This window comes from Pollicipes pollicipes, unplaced genomic scaffold, assembly GCF_011947565.3.
Source record: "Pollicipes pollicipes isolate AB1234 unplaced genomic scaffold, Ppol_2.1 Scaffold_6686;HRSCAF=7923_pilon_pilon_pilon, whole genome shotgun sequence".
Lineage (NCBI taxonomy): Eukaryota > Metazoa > Arthropoda > Thecostraca > Pollicipedomorpha > Pollicipedidae > Pollicipes > Pollicipes pollicipes.
In genome coordinates this window covers 25,884,657-25,901,261 of record NW_023596921.1, presented here as the reverse complement: position 1 = coordinate 25,901,261, position 16,605 = coordinate 25,884,657, and the positions used below count along the sequence as shown (strand labels likewise).

The following is a 16,605-nucleotide window of genomic DNA, read 5'->3' as shown; positions in this document are numbered from 1 at the left end:
AACGGCTGACGACCCCGCTTACGACGCCGGCTGGGCGAAGACACGCACTGACCAGGTCCGAAAAACAAGTGCGACAGAGAGGGACCTGTATAAAGTCGCCAGGAAATCTTCAACAGTCGCGCGTTGCGGTTCTTGCCACGATATCAGCTACGCTCCGGAATCAACGAAACAATTCAAAAAACTTTTGTATTCAAATATTCCTGGCGAAACCGTAATTCATTATGCCGAGACCAGTCAGACCAAAAATCAAACAAAAACAACATAACTCAAGAAACTTTTTGTATTCAAATGAGCTTGGCAAAACTATGATTCATGATGCCCTACAAGTACATGCCAGTGATGACAGCGATGCACAATGATGAGGAAACTACCAGGACAAACCTACCCACGACCGGGCCATGGCTCGAAAACAAACAAAGCGATGAACGTCACTCACAGTAAAATAAATACCCCTACGGCGCGAGAGGTCAGGAACGGGTCATCCCGAGCCAGGCCCGGCAACCCACGACGGCCAGTCACCACGGTATATTTACAAGATCGCGCAAGACGCGTCCACAAGCATCATGTCTTCAGACGCGACATACGTCCTCACATTTGTACAACCATGCACACGAGCGCGCGCTTTACTCGTCGTCATCCTCGTCTTCCTCTTCGTCGTCAAAGTCCTCGGCAGCCGGAGCGGCCCTGCCCCCGTTCTTGTAGATTGCCATCTCCTGCAATAGGAGAAGCGATTCGTGACATAAAGACAGAGAAAACCCAACAAGCACATCGACTTAAACACGCGGTGGAGAGGAATGTGAGTGAAAACTTCACAGCACTAGAGCCCGAATTCGCTTCCAGCGGCCGCTGACGCGCCGCATCACATCATAACTAAACGTCTCCCAGACATGGCTGTGCAGACGGTACAAACAACACTCGTACCAGGCGACAGGCGCGTGCCTCACCCGTGCGTAGCGCTCCTTATCCTTCTCCGCCAGGGCGACGTACTTCTTCTTGCCAGCCTCGTCGCACTCTCCCCACATCCGGCCGAGTTCCTTGGCCACGTCGCCGACAGTGTAGTCTGGGTGAGCCGCACGGATCGCCGGCCTCTCGTCGTTGCAGAAACAGAAGAAGGCGGACAACGCCCGTTTGGGTGCGTTCGGGTCCTTCTTCCGTCTGCCACTCTTGCCTGTCTTGGCGCCGCCCAGCGGGGGAACGTACGTCCTCATCTCGTCATCGAACCGGTGCTTGTCCTTGTCCGCCATGTCGACGAATCTCTTCTTTTCCTTCTCACTCATGACCTGATGGTAGTGGATTACAGTGCACTGTAAAAGCTATACGGCATATATCGGGACATGTGGGATCTGAGTGAAATGTAGTCCGCGCAATAACGTTTCATAACGACCATCAGGAACAATGACCCCAAGCAGTGAGCTTATGTGGGGGTTTGCGTTCTTTAATCTAAACACCATAAACCAGAGTAAAACCAGTAAAACCATGCTTTGAAGGGAATTTTCTACAATGAAAGATATTGAGGTAGCATCAAATACGACGACGTAAGCTCACTTGTAGCTATTGGCAAAAGTGCAAAAGACTGCTCTAGACAAGATTCAACCATTCGTCAAGTACGTGCCTCCACACGTCATCGTTTGATCACATCACGGAACACCTGTATGATGTCAGAGCCGCTGTCAGACTGTCTGTGTCAAAACTGTCATGTAGCGGACGGGCCGCCTCGCTTGCAACACTTAAGCTTTCCGGGAGGCGGCGGCGTTTGCTGGGGCCTGTGTGCTGGACATAACCACCCTGAAGCAGGTTGCGCTCGTGTGTTGGCCATTTCTTGTGGTATTCTTGTATATGTCTCCACTATTTTATCTTGTTCACGCGCATTGGTATACTGCCCTGTTCGGTCCTGGTCTAGCCAAATTATTTAGTTATTCCATTCCCGTATTTCATTCGTATTTCTGTCACAACCCGTACCGCTTCCCAAATTCCTACAACATGCAGCAGCATTAGATAAGTTGAAGGCAAATTAGGGGGGGGGGGAGGTAGGGCGGTCGTAAGCACTACATTGTGCATCATTCATTACATCCTCCCATCATTGGGCACATAACTGAAGCGGCGATTTTGGCATGGCGTTTTTAGAGTCATGCACGCCTGGGTGACCTTGAAATAGTTTGCGGGGAACAGTCCTGATAGCTTTGCGAGCGTCAAGCTCAGAAGCAATAACCGGGCTTTGAGTCTTAAAAGGAGCGTTCCACATTTGCATGGGGTTTTGAAATTAAATAGCCATCTTGAAGATCATTCGGTGCACTTCACAAGGCGTCAGTTTGAACCCCTGAGATGTCAAAAAGTGATAGAGCTACACACCAAATGCACAGGGTATGTTGGCCTGTACATAAACTTGCGTCAAAATTGGATGTTCCTTGGTCATGACCTTCAGACCAAATACAGTAAAACAAGGTCAACCTACAGACTGGTGTCCAAGGCGTCCCCATCCTTTTCAGGCAACCACCATGAGCCTAAATACCACTTCCAAGCAAAAGGCTACCGGTGCTTACACGTCAGTGACCTTTGATATTTCGAAGGTAATGGTGACCAAAATAATTCAAAACTACTCTAATCTTGCATTTGATTAAGCGTCAAGGACTACGCCACGCAGTATCTTCCTAAAAAAGAATGCTGGCCTGGGTCATCTTAGGCCGTTGACCTATTCTGACATTTAAGACGACCATAGAACATGCATGTGATCCCTGCTATCAAAAAATAAAAATGGGCACCAGAAACTACCAATCAGCAAACTCCAGAATAACAAAACAAGTTGGTATTGACCTTGGTCTGACCTTCATACCCGACCCTAAACAAATGGAATGCTAGTTCAACAGTTGCGCTGCCTAAGAAACTATCTAAAGGATGTATAACTTCGGCTAACACTCCGCTGCTGGATCACATTGAACGATTCCCTACAAATTGTCTTCGCTGAATCCATGGCCCAACTTTGGCCTACCGTAGGTCAGCGACCTTACAAGGTATCTCTAGCTTTCTGATACAAAAAATCCGCTATTTAGTTATCTACAGCTACACAAAATTTGGCGCAGATACGCCACACCGTTCAAAAATAATCCCGGAAAAACCTTCGGTGGGGGGGGGGGGGGCAAACTGACCCCCTCCGAGCGCATGTTAAGACCCAAATCCCTCTAGTTTATGAACTACACATCCGCAAGCATGCGCGTTAGGGAAAATGTCAAACTATTTCGCGGAGAATATTTCAAGGTCGCCCAGACATCCATGCCGCAATAACTACATCATTCAAATCCTGGCGTGCCATTAAGGTCAAGAAAAACCTCCTTGTCAGGTCGTTTATATCTGACCTTGGTAAACACGATTTCCGGATAAAACGGTCACTATGTTCTCAAAGTTTTCCAGTGTGCGATGACGGTGATCATACAATGATGTACCAGGAGCATATTAACTAAATAGGTAATTGGTTGTCTAGGGCAGTCTTTTACGCTAAAAAAGTATGCCCAAAGTTAGAGGCAAGCTCCTTTAAACTTCTGATGCTTGCTCCAATGTCTTCAAATGTGGAACATTCCCTTTGACCATTTATGGGTCTGGGATGATTCATATCACAGCAAAACCTTTGGCCTCACCTTCCACCTGTCTGAGCATTTCTTGGAGAAAGCCGCGAAGGCGATGGCTTCGTCCGGGTGCTTCTTCCTATGTTCCTCCCTGCAGGTCTGCACGAAGTACGCGTATGAGGACATGCGTCCACGTGGCTTGTCGGCTTTGGCACGAGGCATCTCTGCGACCTGTCTGACACGGCAAATCGTGGCAAATTAGGTGGGGTACGACGATGACCTCGCCACTGGGGGTTTACACAGCCGCGGCCGTCAGCTGGCGTCAGTGGCGTGCTCTGGAGGCGTCAGGCGGTGGCAGGGGCGTTGCCGGTGAGCGGGATTGAGAGGAACACAACACAACGAACAGAGCGGGTAATGTGCAGTATGTCTTTTTCAGCCCCGGTCACAGGGTCCGTTTGTATTCCTTACTTCATAAACCCTCGCCTTGACAGCGGGGGTTGATGCTACTCTAAAGTTTTTAGACACCTCTCTGGCATGTCGTGCGGTCGCGTCTAAATTTTCAGTAGCCTATGGGGCATTCATAGCGCGTGCTTTGATACCGAAAACGTCTCCATAGCTTTTCTACTTTTAAAGCAGCAGTTCTTTTAGGAATACTGCACGGAATGAGGTCTGCGCGGGCGATGGGCGGCAACTGACGATCCCGCGAACAGCCCGCGGCGGGCGGACACTTGCTTCAGTATTCAAAATGTAAGAATGAACACTCTGGCTTGAAGCAATGTCCCGCTCTTGTGAATGGTTTCGAACTGAAATAGCCGTCTTGAGCATCATGCCGTGCATTTCACAACCCTGCACTTCTTCTAGTGTTTACGCTAAACGTCCACGAAGATGTACACTTTTTCGGGGAATTTTCCAGATCAACCAGACATACATGACGCCATACTTACGTCATTCAAATCCTGTCATCCCATTGGCCACGCGGCGATCAAGGCCGATCAAAACATGATTGTCGAGTCATTCTTGTCTGGCATTCGTGAGCACGAATTCCAGATATAACGAGGGTTAGCTGACTAGCAATCGATGTTGTGCAAGATACCATAGCGATGTGCAAGATACGACGCAGTTAAGAGTATATTTACTAAACAAGGATAGTGTTGTCTAGAGCAGCCTCCTCCACTAAAAGTATACTTTAGTTCCATAGTAATAAATGAGCTTAATTTATCGTATTTTACCCCTGCTTCACTACCTTCAAATGTGGAATACTCCCTCTACCTTTGTGTCACTACAAGGCACAGTCCCACCCATAGCATGCAAAGCTAAAAAAGTGCAATGCTCAGGAAAGTTTGACTTTCACCCTGGCATAATGGGGCAAATTTTAGCCTAACAATACATAACTTGTTGCCAATATCGCGACATCGCGTTGAGAACAATCCTTTGTTGTGTCCCGCGAGCAATATCGCTCTTAGTTTGAAAACATCCGGGGTCGCATTACCCCCCTCCCCCTCCATCCTCTGTCAGCCCGCGGTATGAAAAACGGCTGATCGGGGCGAGGGTTACCCACAAAAGGTTCTTTTCAAGGCCAACGCAGGCAAGGAGTTGGGCGTCATGCACTGGCGATAACCAACTTCTTGAATCCGAGCGCACGGACTAACTTCACATCTTTATGTCATGAAAAGTTAGACTAGTTAACACACTTAACCTGACTTAACTAACCGTCACTGTCCACCACCACACCCTACCTCGTCGCCAATCGACGGGTTGTGGTTGCCCCGCAATGACCATTCATCGGAGGCCCGGCACCAGGTATAAACATCTGCATGCGAAATTGCGATAGATACCAGCATACGTACTCTCGTCAAACGGGCTTTGTCCCTGACGGAAATATGCGTACAAACAACTAGGCATAAACTTTCCCATACAAAGTTTTGCGTTACGGTTTGTGTCAACAATTTTTCCAGACAACACTTTCCCTATATATTTCTTACACTTTGAACCTTATGTTCTACGTTCTTTATGCTAACGAAGTGCAGGCATTCGAACTCTATCCTTTGAGCAACAACCATACGAAAAATCACTTCGCTAACAAATCTCAAGCTCGCTCCGTCCAACAAACTGGAGTTTGAGGCTCCACGACCGCATACCTTTTTTTGGCAAACGCCCTTCTTGAACACTATAAACAATTATCTTACTCAATAAATCACTTCTTTAAATGCTGATCCATCCCGCAGCAGTTTATTTTACCGTCTGTTTCATCGTACCGTTGAGTATTTTCTTTTCATCAATCAGAACCAGGTCGCAATTTCACTTTTTACCCTTCACAAAATATGCTTGTGACACTACTATAACGGGGCCGTCTGGGTAGCGGTGATGGTTGTGTGGTAGACTAAGGGCATTTTCTCGATTGGAGCAACCTTGCAGCACTCAAAATCACACAAAGTTAGACCAAGTTCAACGTGGGTGGCAAACGACTATCATGTGCAACCAGTGTCCTAGAATTGCCAACTTTGGATGTACAGCAACACCCTATGAGGAGGAATTGTTCACTCCTCTTCCCCATATTTTACGTCAATTGTTCACTTCTGCCTGATCTTGTCTACTCACACATGTCAAAACCATATTTCCCTTTCCAAGACTTTCAGATGCCATTCAAAACCGAGCTCACTTGAAATCACCAAGCATAAACAAGGCTCCACAGAACCGGGATACATTTGGCTATGCCCTGCCTCACCTACATCTGAATCATGTTAATGTATGCACAGAGCAAGGGCGCCAGGTACCTTCAAGCCCACGAGCCCCAGCGACTACATCCGGTTGCATGTTTCAAGTTTGGTTTCTTTACAAAATGCATCACAATCGGCAGCTGTATGCCAAATGCAAGGTTTTCACGCACCCCCATTTTTTTTTCACCACCACACCACGAAAGCAGAGCCTGGTGCAAACACCAGCAAAGTCTGGTAGGGAATGTTACTCCACGTACTTCTCTTACCCGAAGAAACCTGACCCCTAAATTGCATCACTCGCGAAACGCAGGAGTGAAAAATTCAAGAAATGTCTTCTAAATGAAATTTAGTACTCATGCTAACAGATTTTTAAGTCAAATCGGCTGATTGCAAAATTTTGCCACAGACGTATCAGTCTGTATTTATTTCATTGCTTTTGTTTTTGTTCGGTATCATACGAGTGTGATACAACTTTCTTCTTCCTTCCTTTCCAGCTGCCTTTAAAGGCATCATCTGTTGGTTAAAATGTTGACCAATTTCTCTGCAAAATGCTCGGAATGAAAATTTGCACGCATTTTATACATAACTTGGAATTATTTGCCAGCCGCCCAAAAACGTCCGATATGCACCCACGAGTTAACAATTCGCAGGGAATGAAAGAGACCATTTGAAGCACGGAAGTTATTTTTACCGCCATGTTTGCCCTGTTAAACACTCAGTTAGTCGTTTTTCGGTTCATAGCAGTGCTCGATGATGATAAATCTAAGCCTTTCCAGTGTCTGTCTGACCAGGCTACCTTATGCTGCCATAAATCGCTTTCGGACCGACATGACGCAGCTAATACAGAAATGTTTCATGGCGAAATTCTGTGCCCTGGCCTGTTCATCATGCACACCTCTTGCTCGTTTCGCATTTCAATTTTGTAGGCTGGTGGACATGACTCATGTTTATATTTGGGGGTCGAGTAGGATCACCCGTCTGTCAGCAAACCATACGAAAGTCACCGACTTTTTGTTTGGGGGGAGCAGGAAGAAGTGTGCCCATAAAAGCCAGTAAGTCTCCTGTGCAGCAAGTCATTGCTTACCTTACCTGCCTCCAACACATGATTTGTAACTAGGGTTAGCCATTTTCAGTTGTAATCCACCTATTTTTGTCATAGGGCAAATTATGATGCCACCAGACATGTAACTGACTTATTTTGTTCCAAATTCCGAGTATTCGCCTGAAGTCTCTTGAAGTGGTCCCCGTGGCTGATTTAACCAGATAATGTCCATAATCATAGTCATGGTTTGCTGACTGGTACACGACTTTGCCGTATATATGCACTTTATTTGTCATTGGGGCTTTACGGCGCAATCAGCTGCTGAGGCTATATGGCGTCGCCTGCCTCTCACCCTGGCAGGAAGGGCGGGCATCACGGGGAATCGAACCCCATACCTCTGGTTTCCCAGACGCGCAGCGGTTAACGCAGACGCGTTAACCACTACACTACCGGCACCCCCTATTCACTTTACTTGTGACACAGGGATGCTCTAAGCTAAATAGCAATTTTAATGACGTAAATAACATTATGTAGCAAATAATCAGGCCATCCTATTCAAAGTGTGAAGCCAACATCCCAAACTTTGTCAGTAAATATGAATAAATAAATAAAAATAAATTCCTTTGCTGCAACTGAAAAGGCAAGCAAAAACTGGTGTGGCCACCTAAAACTTTGTTACTTTTTGAAAAGAGAGATTGTTCTGTGGAACATATATGTTATTCCCTTGACAGAGTTTAAAATGGAAATCGGAAAAAGCTGTTCAAAGTGATTTGAAGTGTTTTGATTGGTGTGTTGTCAACTCCAGCTGGTGTCACCAGGCTGACAGTATAAACTGAATAAAAGTAAGAGTTGACACCAGCCAAAAATGAGCTTGATCGCGTTTTTATCACAATTGCTGCTGTCAACAGATAAGTGAGGTGATTTGAGATAATGTTCAACGTATGGGCTACCCTGTTAGGCCAAGTTGGTTAATTGCATGGCAAGCAGCAGTAGGAATTGTGCAAGAATCAGTGACTCACAAATGCTACTGTGATACAAACAGGTCAGACAGGATCAGATGAGCTAAGGCCTCTTTAGGTTAGGAGTAGTTAGGCTACTTTCATGGAAACAAGTATTGGCATTTTGAAAGAAATAGTGACATAATATTTGTTTTCCCTGATCCCATCTTAACAGAATCCAGAGGCATGTCTATTGTGTTTGACTTGGTGATGGGCTGATGTGTGGGAGTCCAAGGTTGTTTTTTTGTGTTTGAGTGTGTTATGCTTGCTGAATTGTCTGTTGTTTTGTTGTTGAATTCCTTTGCTTTGTTTTGTGTTAAAAAAAAATGCTGTGGAAGGGAAATGCAAAGTGCAGCATAAAATCATTGGTGTTCAGTTTTTATGCTCATTACCCCTGTTATCAAATTTCTATGCTGTAATATGTTCTGTGTAACTTAATGGCCTGAGATGTTAAAAAACAAAACAGTTTTGACAGGTTTATATTACATCTGTGACAGCTTGAAATATATATGTCTTGTTTGCTCAAGCATCTCCCACTAGTCCATAGGTTCCATCTTTTATTAATTTAACTTTTCACTTTTGTACGGTCTTTTTGCAATCGAATCATTCAATCCCACCCTAGTTCAAAAACGATTCTAGCTCACTGTGTGCAACCTTACAACTAAATGAGTAGCTCATCATAAACCCACGCACAGTTGAAGAAATGTACCGAGGTTGTCCTGGCCCAAACATAACCTGCGACCAAAACTTCGAATTCTTCCCGGATTACAAGCACGCCATTTTCAGATCATTGCGAAGATTGGTAATGATTTGGGCTTTATGGCGCGCCGACTGCTCTGGCCGTACGGCGCCTACCTCACATCCCTGTCCTACCCCGCATCATTAGCATTAAAATAATGCCTGAAAGTCCAAACTGGGACGGTAACGCGCCACCAAACCCTTATCGAACATTCTGAGATATATTTTCTTACTTGACATGGCTCCCGAGTCACGGACTCCATTAAAGTGTTCAGAAATACCAAACTGACTGGGCCGTCGACGCGCATGGCCACCGAAGATCCGCCTGTCACCACCGAACTTAATCTATTTCGCTTCGGGTTTATTTAGCGTGAAGTCATCAACACGAGTGTACGACAGCAAATGCAGCCCCCCACACAGTTATCCTGCGGCCACGGACACCGACAACAGCAAGTCACTGATTGATGGATTGCAAGTGATGACAGTCATGGGTCGGGACATTGACACGGGACTCTGCGATTGGCGATTACAAGTGTGACTTCATTAACTCTATTAGATAGGGTAAGCCACATGATGTAATGCGACCAGAAATATTCTATAACGTTGTTGCTCCCATCAAAAGTTCCAACTTCCAACATACGTACCCCTCCCCTACCTTGGCCGAAATGCTTTTACGACCGATATCTAGCATGGCTTCGGTTTTTCAAAATTGAGTTTTTTGTCATCAGGCATTACATAGCCGAGTAGCACAGCTTAGCGGTCCTGCATCTACCTGCGCTGTCCGTAAGGCGCAACAACCACACCTGTTTAACTCATTCCAACGGGCCCCTCGCTCCGCTCCCCTGCTCCCTCCGGCCCGGCGGCGCTATTCGACCGCGCGCATCGTCCCGGCGCCAGCCAACCAGGCAGGCGGCAGCTGGGCGCCGGCCGCCGCCCGACCACAACAGGCAACGCCATGTTGGGCCCCAAAGGAAAAATACCGTTGTACTGGCGGAACACGAACGTCCAACGCACTCTGACCATTGTAGAACAACTAAGTTCCATTTCAGACCCAACAGACTTAGCGAAACGCCCAATACAACCTGAGCTCACTGTGGTTTGCGAGTGTCCACAAGCTTAAATGCCAGTTCTTTCCATATTCGAAGAAAATGGAGGCCATCCTTACGTAACAATGCGCCGCAATATCCGCGTTTTACGCGAAAACTAAGTTAGTCATCTGCCGCTCGCTACTTCACGCATGGGCACACAATGCCGATGATGACGCTCAGCCAGCGCCAGGGAATGCATTGGCCGCTATGGCAATAGAGAAGGCATGGGCACGCCGGGCAAGATACCCGCTGCCAACCCACGCAGATCCGGCCCGTCGGCGCCCCTCCATACGATTCAGGAAAATACCACAAACCGACAGTCTACCAAGAAGAATGAGGCGATGCTCCAGATTAACCAATGCTTAATGTATTACTCTAAAATATTGGACAACGCACACCACCAGCACACAGACAGAAAAATCCATCTGAAAAATGGTTGCCGACGTCCCGTACTTTCACAATGGCAGCCATGCTAAGTCAATGGCAGCTGCCCGACCCAGAAACCCCACAAAGCAAAGGCGAAATAAACACGCATTACGCGCTACATTTCGATACAAAGGACACCAAAAAGGTGAGAAATAGCTGAATTGTCCTGTGCTTTAAAAAACAGACTAATTCAAGATACAGAACGTACTCACCAAGGCTTTAACTCCAGGGCAGTTCTCAACGCGGCACCCACCGACTCCTCCACGTCAGGCGGCAGAGAGCGAGGGCCCGCTGCTCACAGAGGCAATGGGAAAATACGCGGCCTCTGATTGGCTGGTCGTCGAAACAACCGCCGTTGAAGGCCAATCACCGAATGGAACTACTTCTACAGAGAGATATAGTACCAGTGCACTAGCATTCCTCAACTATTCACCAGATCTGAGATTTATGATATATAAGACACCTATATGCAGAAAAAAATGGAACGTTATAGTAGCATCAATAGTCATGCCTATGTCATAGCTTTCATCGTTGCCTGACGGCTGAGGCCAGGCAGTGCAAAGTTATATATGATTAGGCTTACCGCTAAACAGTGACATTATGCAAAAATAAAAAATATAGCTAGAACATTATAGCTACACATGAACTAAGTCACATAGCGAGCACAAATACCTTAATAAAACGTCGTAATGTCACTGATATCCAAAATTGTCTGAGAGAATTGCTCCCAAACTGCCAAAATTACGTTCGACGCCGTAGGTTACCAGCACAAATGCTAATCTTAAAAGCCAAAGCAGCGGGTAGATTAGCATTAAAAGTTAGTATAAATTGTTTTGTCACAAACATTTTCCCCGGTCTTGCCTAGATGTACTGGTGAGATTTTGTCTTTTGATTTCAGATCTCGTGGATTTTGTGATATGGCAGGAGCGCCATTATTTTTGTACTTCTTGCCCTCGACTCGAGTAACGGCGCAGGCCACCGATTATTGCGCGCGTCTTGGGTCGTTAATCCAGGGTAGGGTAATACCCTTATCAACTGGCGTGGACGATAGGTGGTGCGATCACTCTGAAGCGATCAGGATATATTTCGTCGTGGCTTCAAATGTCAAAGTGCCATGGATCCAAAGGTAGGTTCTGTTTCGCTGATGGGTACCACGGCATTCCGTCATATTGGACAATTTAAACATGTTCAATCGCGTGCTCGATACACACTTCAAAGAGTTCTTTTAGGCTTTGTGAGAGCTGATCGATTCGAGGTAGCACGCATGTACACGCTACGTAGCTATTGAAAGAATGCAAAGCTTGTATGTTGTTATACAAAGCTGCTATGTTGAGGAAACAGATTTACAACACTTGCAATCCATTCAAGTTTGTTTTTCCATGGTATCTCATAATAAGTAGCCATATGGACACATGTGTGCAAGCCAATGTATATTTAAGTGAGATATTTTGGGGGCTGGCCTGGTGCACCATGTTTGTTCTGGGTAGCTATCAAAACATTAAAGCTGAAGTTTTTTAATTGGACTAGTTGAAGGTATCAAAATGTGTTTATGATATTCAAAATTGGTTAAATCACAGAGAATGATAAAGCTGATGGTAGTTATGTTTTCAGGGGTTATTAAGATTGAACAAACATTTCCCAAATAGGGTTAGTCAGCCATACTATTTGAGGCAGGATTCTGTCTGCCTAAAGTATCTTGTTGGCATATGAATTGGAAATTGGCATGAGTGTAAGGCGTGATCAGTTCTGAGAATGTGTCTAGATGCCAATGACAAAGATAATTTAAATTTGCATCTAGACTGGCAGTACTGGAATTATTTCTGTCACTTGACTTTATGATAATGGTTTTGCAAAATGGGTTTGGTGGCTAACAGAAAAGATTGCATGACTTTGCCCTAAAATAAGCCAACAAGAGGGCCTTGCCCCAGATTTGCCCCAATTTTGTCTCAAAGTGGGGAAAAAGCTGGAGCTCCAACTGAGTAGGAAACTACATCTCTGCTAAAGCTTCAACCCAATACACATAGCATAACTCCTGAAGCTGTGCTGTTTGCTGTTGGGAACTGCAAGCAGTGGCTGCAAAGATATAACTGTTAAGGAAATGTGAGCCCTAGGTTGGACGGGATATGCTATCCAGTGAAGTTTTGTATGCATGTTGAAATTTGACTGGGTCTTTGGTCTCACTTTCAGTAATTTGTATCTGGTTTATGTGATTATGTGATTATATGATTGTCATAACCAAGATATGCTATTCTTTGTGCAGGCATCTTAATTATATCATCTGGCTTTCCCAGGACGAAAAAACATTGAATGCTGAAGCAGCTATCACTGCCCAGGAGTTTGTCAAGAGGTACTATGAGGTTCTTGACAATAGAAGACATGTGAGTTATCTGTGGTAGTCATAGTTGCACTACACTGTGTATGCTTTTGCTCTGTCTTGCATAGGATTTTTGGTTTTCTTGATTAATAAGATGTTGGAAATAAACAAACCCTTGCATATTGTCACACAATTGACTTAATCTTATTTTTGGCTTAGAGTGCTTCAACATCTTATCATGATTCACACCGTTTAGATGGTATGTGACCAGGGTTTGCAGTCAAACCCTGATATGATGTGCCATATTTGCCATCTTTTGAGTATGCTATAAATGGATGTGTTGGGCACTGTACATGCAGGATTTCAACTAGTTCATGTCAGCTGTGTGGATACCTATTTTCCATCATGTGTGGTGGGCGTGATCACTGGTGGCATGTACTGGCCTTTGACAGACACTGGCCAAGCTGTACCTGGACACAGGCATGCTTGTGTGGAATGGCAACAGCGTGGCAGGCAGTGAAGCCATCCAGACGTTCCTGGAAAAATTGCCCACTTCTGAGCACAACATCAGTTGCATGGATGCACATCCCATTTCAGGTAAGTGGTAAGGACTAAAATGGATGCTAGTCAAATTGGCAGCCTCATGCATGTGTTGGAATTGCCAACATGGCTCAACTCCATACTGCTTGTGTGTGTGTGTTTTTTTTTTTGCCTTGCCTGAGATGCAGCTACAATCACACTTCAGTTTGTGACTGTTTTGTCCATCACAACACAGAAATATTTGAGGACATGACACAAAGCAGCTCATGTGGTGCAAAACATAGTCTGGGCTCAGTATGCAACCATAGTATTTCCCTGAGGTGTGTCATCCAGTCCTGCTTGCCTATTTTCTTCTCACCCTTTGCAGATGTGGCAGTGGGGGCGCAGACGACGATCCTGATGACGGTGGCCGGCCAGGTACGCCTGAGGAACTCGACGCGTCTCTTTCAGCAGCACTTCATGCTGACCGCCCAGGACCGCAAGTGGAAGGTGGTCACCGACTGTTTCCGGTTTCAGGAGATTGTGAATTGAGTGCTTGCTAACGCCAGTGTCGTGACAGGCGGGACTAAGGGGCACACTGATCTGCCCCGGAATGTGGAGTAACAGTCACCACTCATCGACAGATGAACCCAGCCATGTGGTTGCCCATTGAGCCAGTGGTCTGGCGCCAGCCGTGACGTAGGCCGTGACGTAGTCCGACTGCATTGCGTCTGTTGTGCTGCCCTGGCCGTGATCGTGCGATGCGCCGCTCTTCGCCGGGCGTCATGCTATTCGCTTGTGTGTGGCGCCATCTGGGCCGCCTGTGGCGTCATCTGGTCAGCCATTGGCGCCAAGTGGGCAGAGTTATGCCACATCGATGGATGGTGCGGTGGCGTGCCATTCGCGTTTGTGCGCGTCAATGTCAACGTCCGCTCAGAGCCCGTAGCTCTGTAATGAGAGTCATGTGGTTAGATGTCGAGTGGCCCTTACCTTGTCGAGGTGGAATTCCATGCCCCAGGTTTTGTTCATTTTGTAATAAAATAATTTGTTCAGAGCATGATTAATGTGTTGGTGGGGGAAGGCATGTTAAAATAGCTGCCACAGAGACATGTATAGGCGTATTCATGATGGTAGACTGGAGGTTTGACATGTTCTTGTGGTACTCCTCGAAGTGTCTGGGATCGTTTTGACATTAAGGATGCTTGGGTACAATGTTTTGCTTTGTTCCCATTGTCGACCTATATTTTGCCGTTCAAAGTAAGTTCACCATAATGATTTGACTTCATGATTTACTCACCGGTCGTGACAGTGTCCACCATGCGGCATCTTATCGCTGCCCCCCCCCCCCCCCTTCATCCGAATTGCCGCGCAAACGACTACTCCAGGTGCTCTGACGTGTCTGTTCGTTGCACGTGCGTTACCAGGAGTGCTTGGCATAGCATGCCATCGGAAGAAAGACAGTATGCTCGCTCCGCCCTGTTTATCGAGCGGGGTCCAGGCGAAGTGGCCCAACTTTGCGTATTTCCCGACGCATCGGTTCCGAAGCCCCAAGAAGCACCGATGTAGGAACACTGATGTCCGTCGTTGCAGTTCTGCCGAACTGAAGGGCGCGAAACGGTGCAGCTTGCGCCACGCGACGGGCGCCGAGCATGCGAGCGCAGTCATGGCTAGTGCAGTAATGCTTTTGAAAACCTTGTAAAATTGGTCAGTACCGTCCAAGGGTTGCCTAGGGTGTCTGTTCACTTGTAGAATATTAACGTTTGTCCCCCTCTGGGTGGATTAGCAGTTGAGCCAACGCAACAAATATGAATTGGACCATTAGGCACGTCAAGAATTCGTGGCGCTGTAAATATTCCCATTTTCGATACATGAAAACTACACAGGTTGAGACGTTCGGTCCGGAATATCTTCTACATATTCGGCTTGATTTCATGAAACGCTCAAGGGTATAACCTCCCAATGCGTGGTCGTATTTGTCTGCCCGTCGCCGACGGTCGGCGATACCGTGGGTGAAGTAGGGACGCGTCTCCCATATTTTTCAGAACGTAGGGAATTATCGACCACAATCTCAGAAAGATTCATGGTTGTCAAAACGGAGTCCACGTGGTGGTTGGCTAGTTCAGGTCATATGTCCAGTGCGGCTGCGAAATGAGAAGTGCTACAGAAGACAAAAGTTATGCTGGAACGGATTTTGAATCAGATTCCGTGGTGAACAAAATGTGTTACTCTGCCTGTCTTGCATTGTTTGGTTTATTGCTTTGCACTCTTGCACTTGCTTTGAGCCCACCACCCCATTATTGTATGATGCCCCGTGAGCCCATTTTCCATCAAGCTCTTATCCCAAAAGCGCGAAAGGACCTCTGTCGTGGCATACACGTACGCGATAGTCGGCCACCCTGTAACCTGACTGGAGCTTTTAGACAGTGGCCGCATGGCCCTGTTTAAACAGGGTCGTCAAATGGACGCCACTTGCAAGCACTTATCTTGAAAGGCTAACCCATCACTGCACGTTTTGCCACATCGTATGTGTAGTGAACGTGACCTAAGCTTTCTACCGAAGGATGGTCTCGCCTGCTGTAGCTGGTGTGTCTGCGCAGCGACATATCTTTCTGCGAAATCGCATGGATATCGCATTGCAGTCAAAAGGGTCGGAGAAGGATGTCCGCCAAGTTAGTGTTATATTCATATCCGAATTCAATGTCGAGTTCGAATTTCCAAAACGGGTCTCCTTAAGTCAAACCCAAGGAGTTATTCGCGGAATCTGCAATCCCCTGTCCAGTAAGCAGTAGCGCAGGCGGGGAGAGGACACAGGGGGCACGCGCCCCTCCCCCTTCCCTAGGTTCCGAGAGGCCGAATGGCCGCTCGAAGCCTACGATTAAGGGCCCGAAGAGCCTGAAAAGCCAACCAGAGCGCTAATTCAGGAGCCCTGGTCCGCAGGGCCGGGCACTCGAATGTCAACCAGAGGGCCATGCGCGTTGGTCAGGGGCCCCCTGAGCTGAAAAAGGCCTGTGCTTCGGCCAGACACGAACAGTAACGCACAGTCGACTCCGTGGCGGCATGGGCCCAAGGGCCCATTTCCCAAGCGGGGACAAAGCTGGAGCCGGTGACTTATATTTTTCGGGGCCCCACAGCGTCTAATAGGGATCCTGTGCTGTCAAGGGGCGCCGGGTCGGCCAGAGGTAGCGTTCGAGGAGGCCCTAAGAGCC

General features: G+C 46.9%; 2 protein-coding genes across 3 annotated transcripts; one reads left to right on the top strand and one right to left on the bottom strand.

The window, feature by feature from the left end:
* Positions 1–265: 265 nt before the first annotated feature.
* Positions 266–10,873, bottom strand: LOC119107488 (high mobility group protein DSP1). Of its 2 annotated transcripts, none has more exons than XM_037230939.1 (4): positions 10,779–10,873; positions 3,630–3,792; positions 945–1,280; positions 266–713 (listed from the first exon to the last, which is right to left on the bottom strand). In XM_037230939.1, exons 2-4 carry the CDS (start codon positions 3,777–3,779, stop codon positions 624–626), a joined length of 576 nt encoding a protein of 191 aa, XP_037086834.1. In that variant the 5' UTR covers positions 3,780–3,792; positions 10,779–10,873; the 3' UTR covers positions 266–623. The 2 variants fall into 2 exon arrangements, with proteins under 2 accessions (XP_037086834.1, XP_037086835.1); XM_037230940.1 differs by having other exon boundaries at positions 3,630–3,788; positions 10,779–10,869.
* A 686-nt stretch (positions 10,874–11,559) lies between these two features.
* Positions 11,560–14,454, top strand: Nxt1 (NTF2-related export protein 1). Its single transcript, XM_037230941.1, has 4 exons — positions 11,560–11,692; positions 12,858–12,944; positions 13,333–13,477; positions 13,788–14,454. Exons 1-4 carry the CDS (start codon positions 11,681–11,683, stop codon positions 13,949–13,951), a joined length of 408 nt encoding a protein of 135 aa, XP_037086836.1. The 5' UTR covers positions 11,560–11,680; the 3' UTR covers positions 13,952–14,454.
* Positions 14,455–16,605: the final 2,151 nt, after the last annotated feature.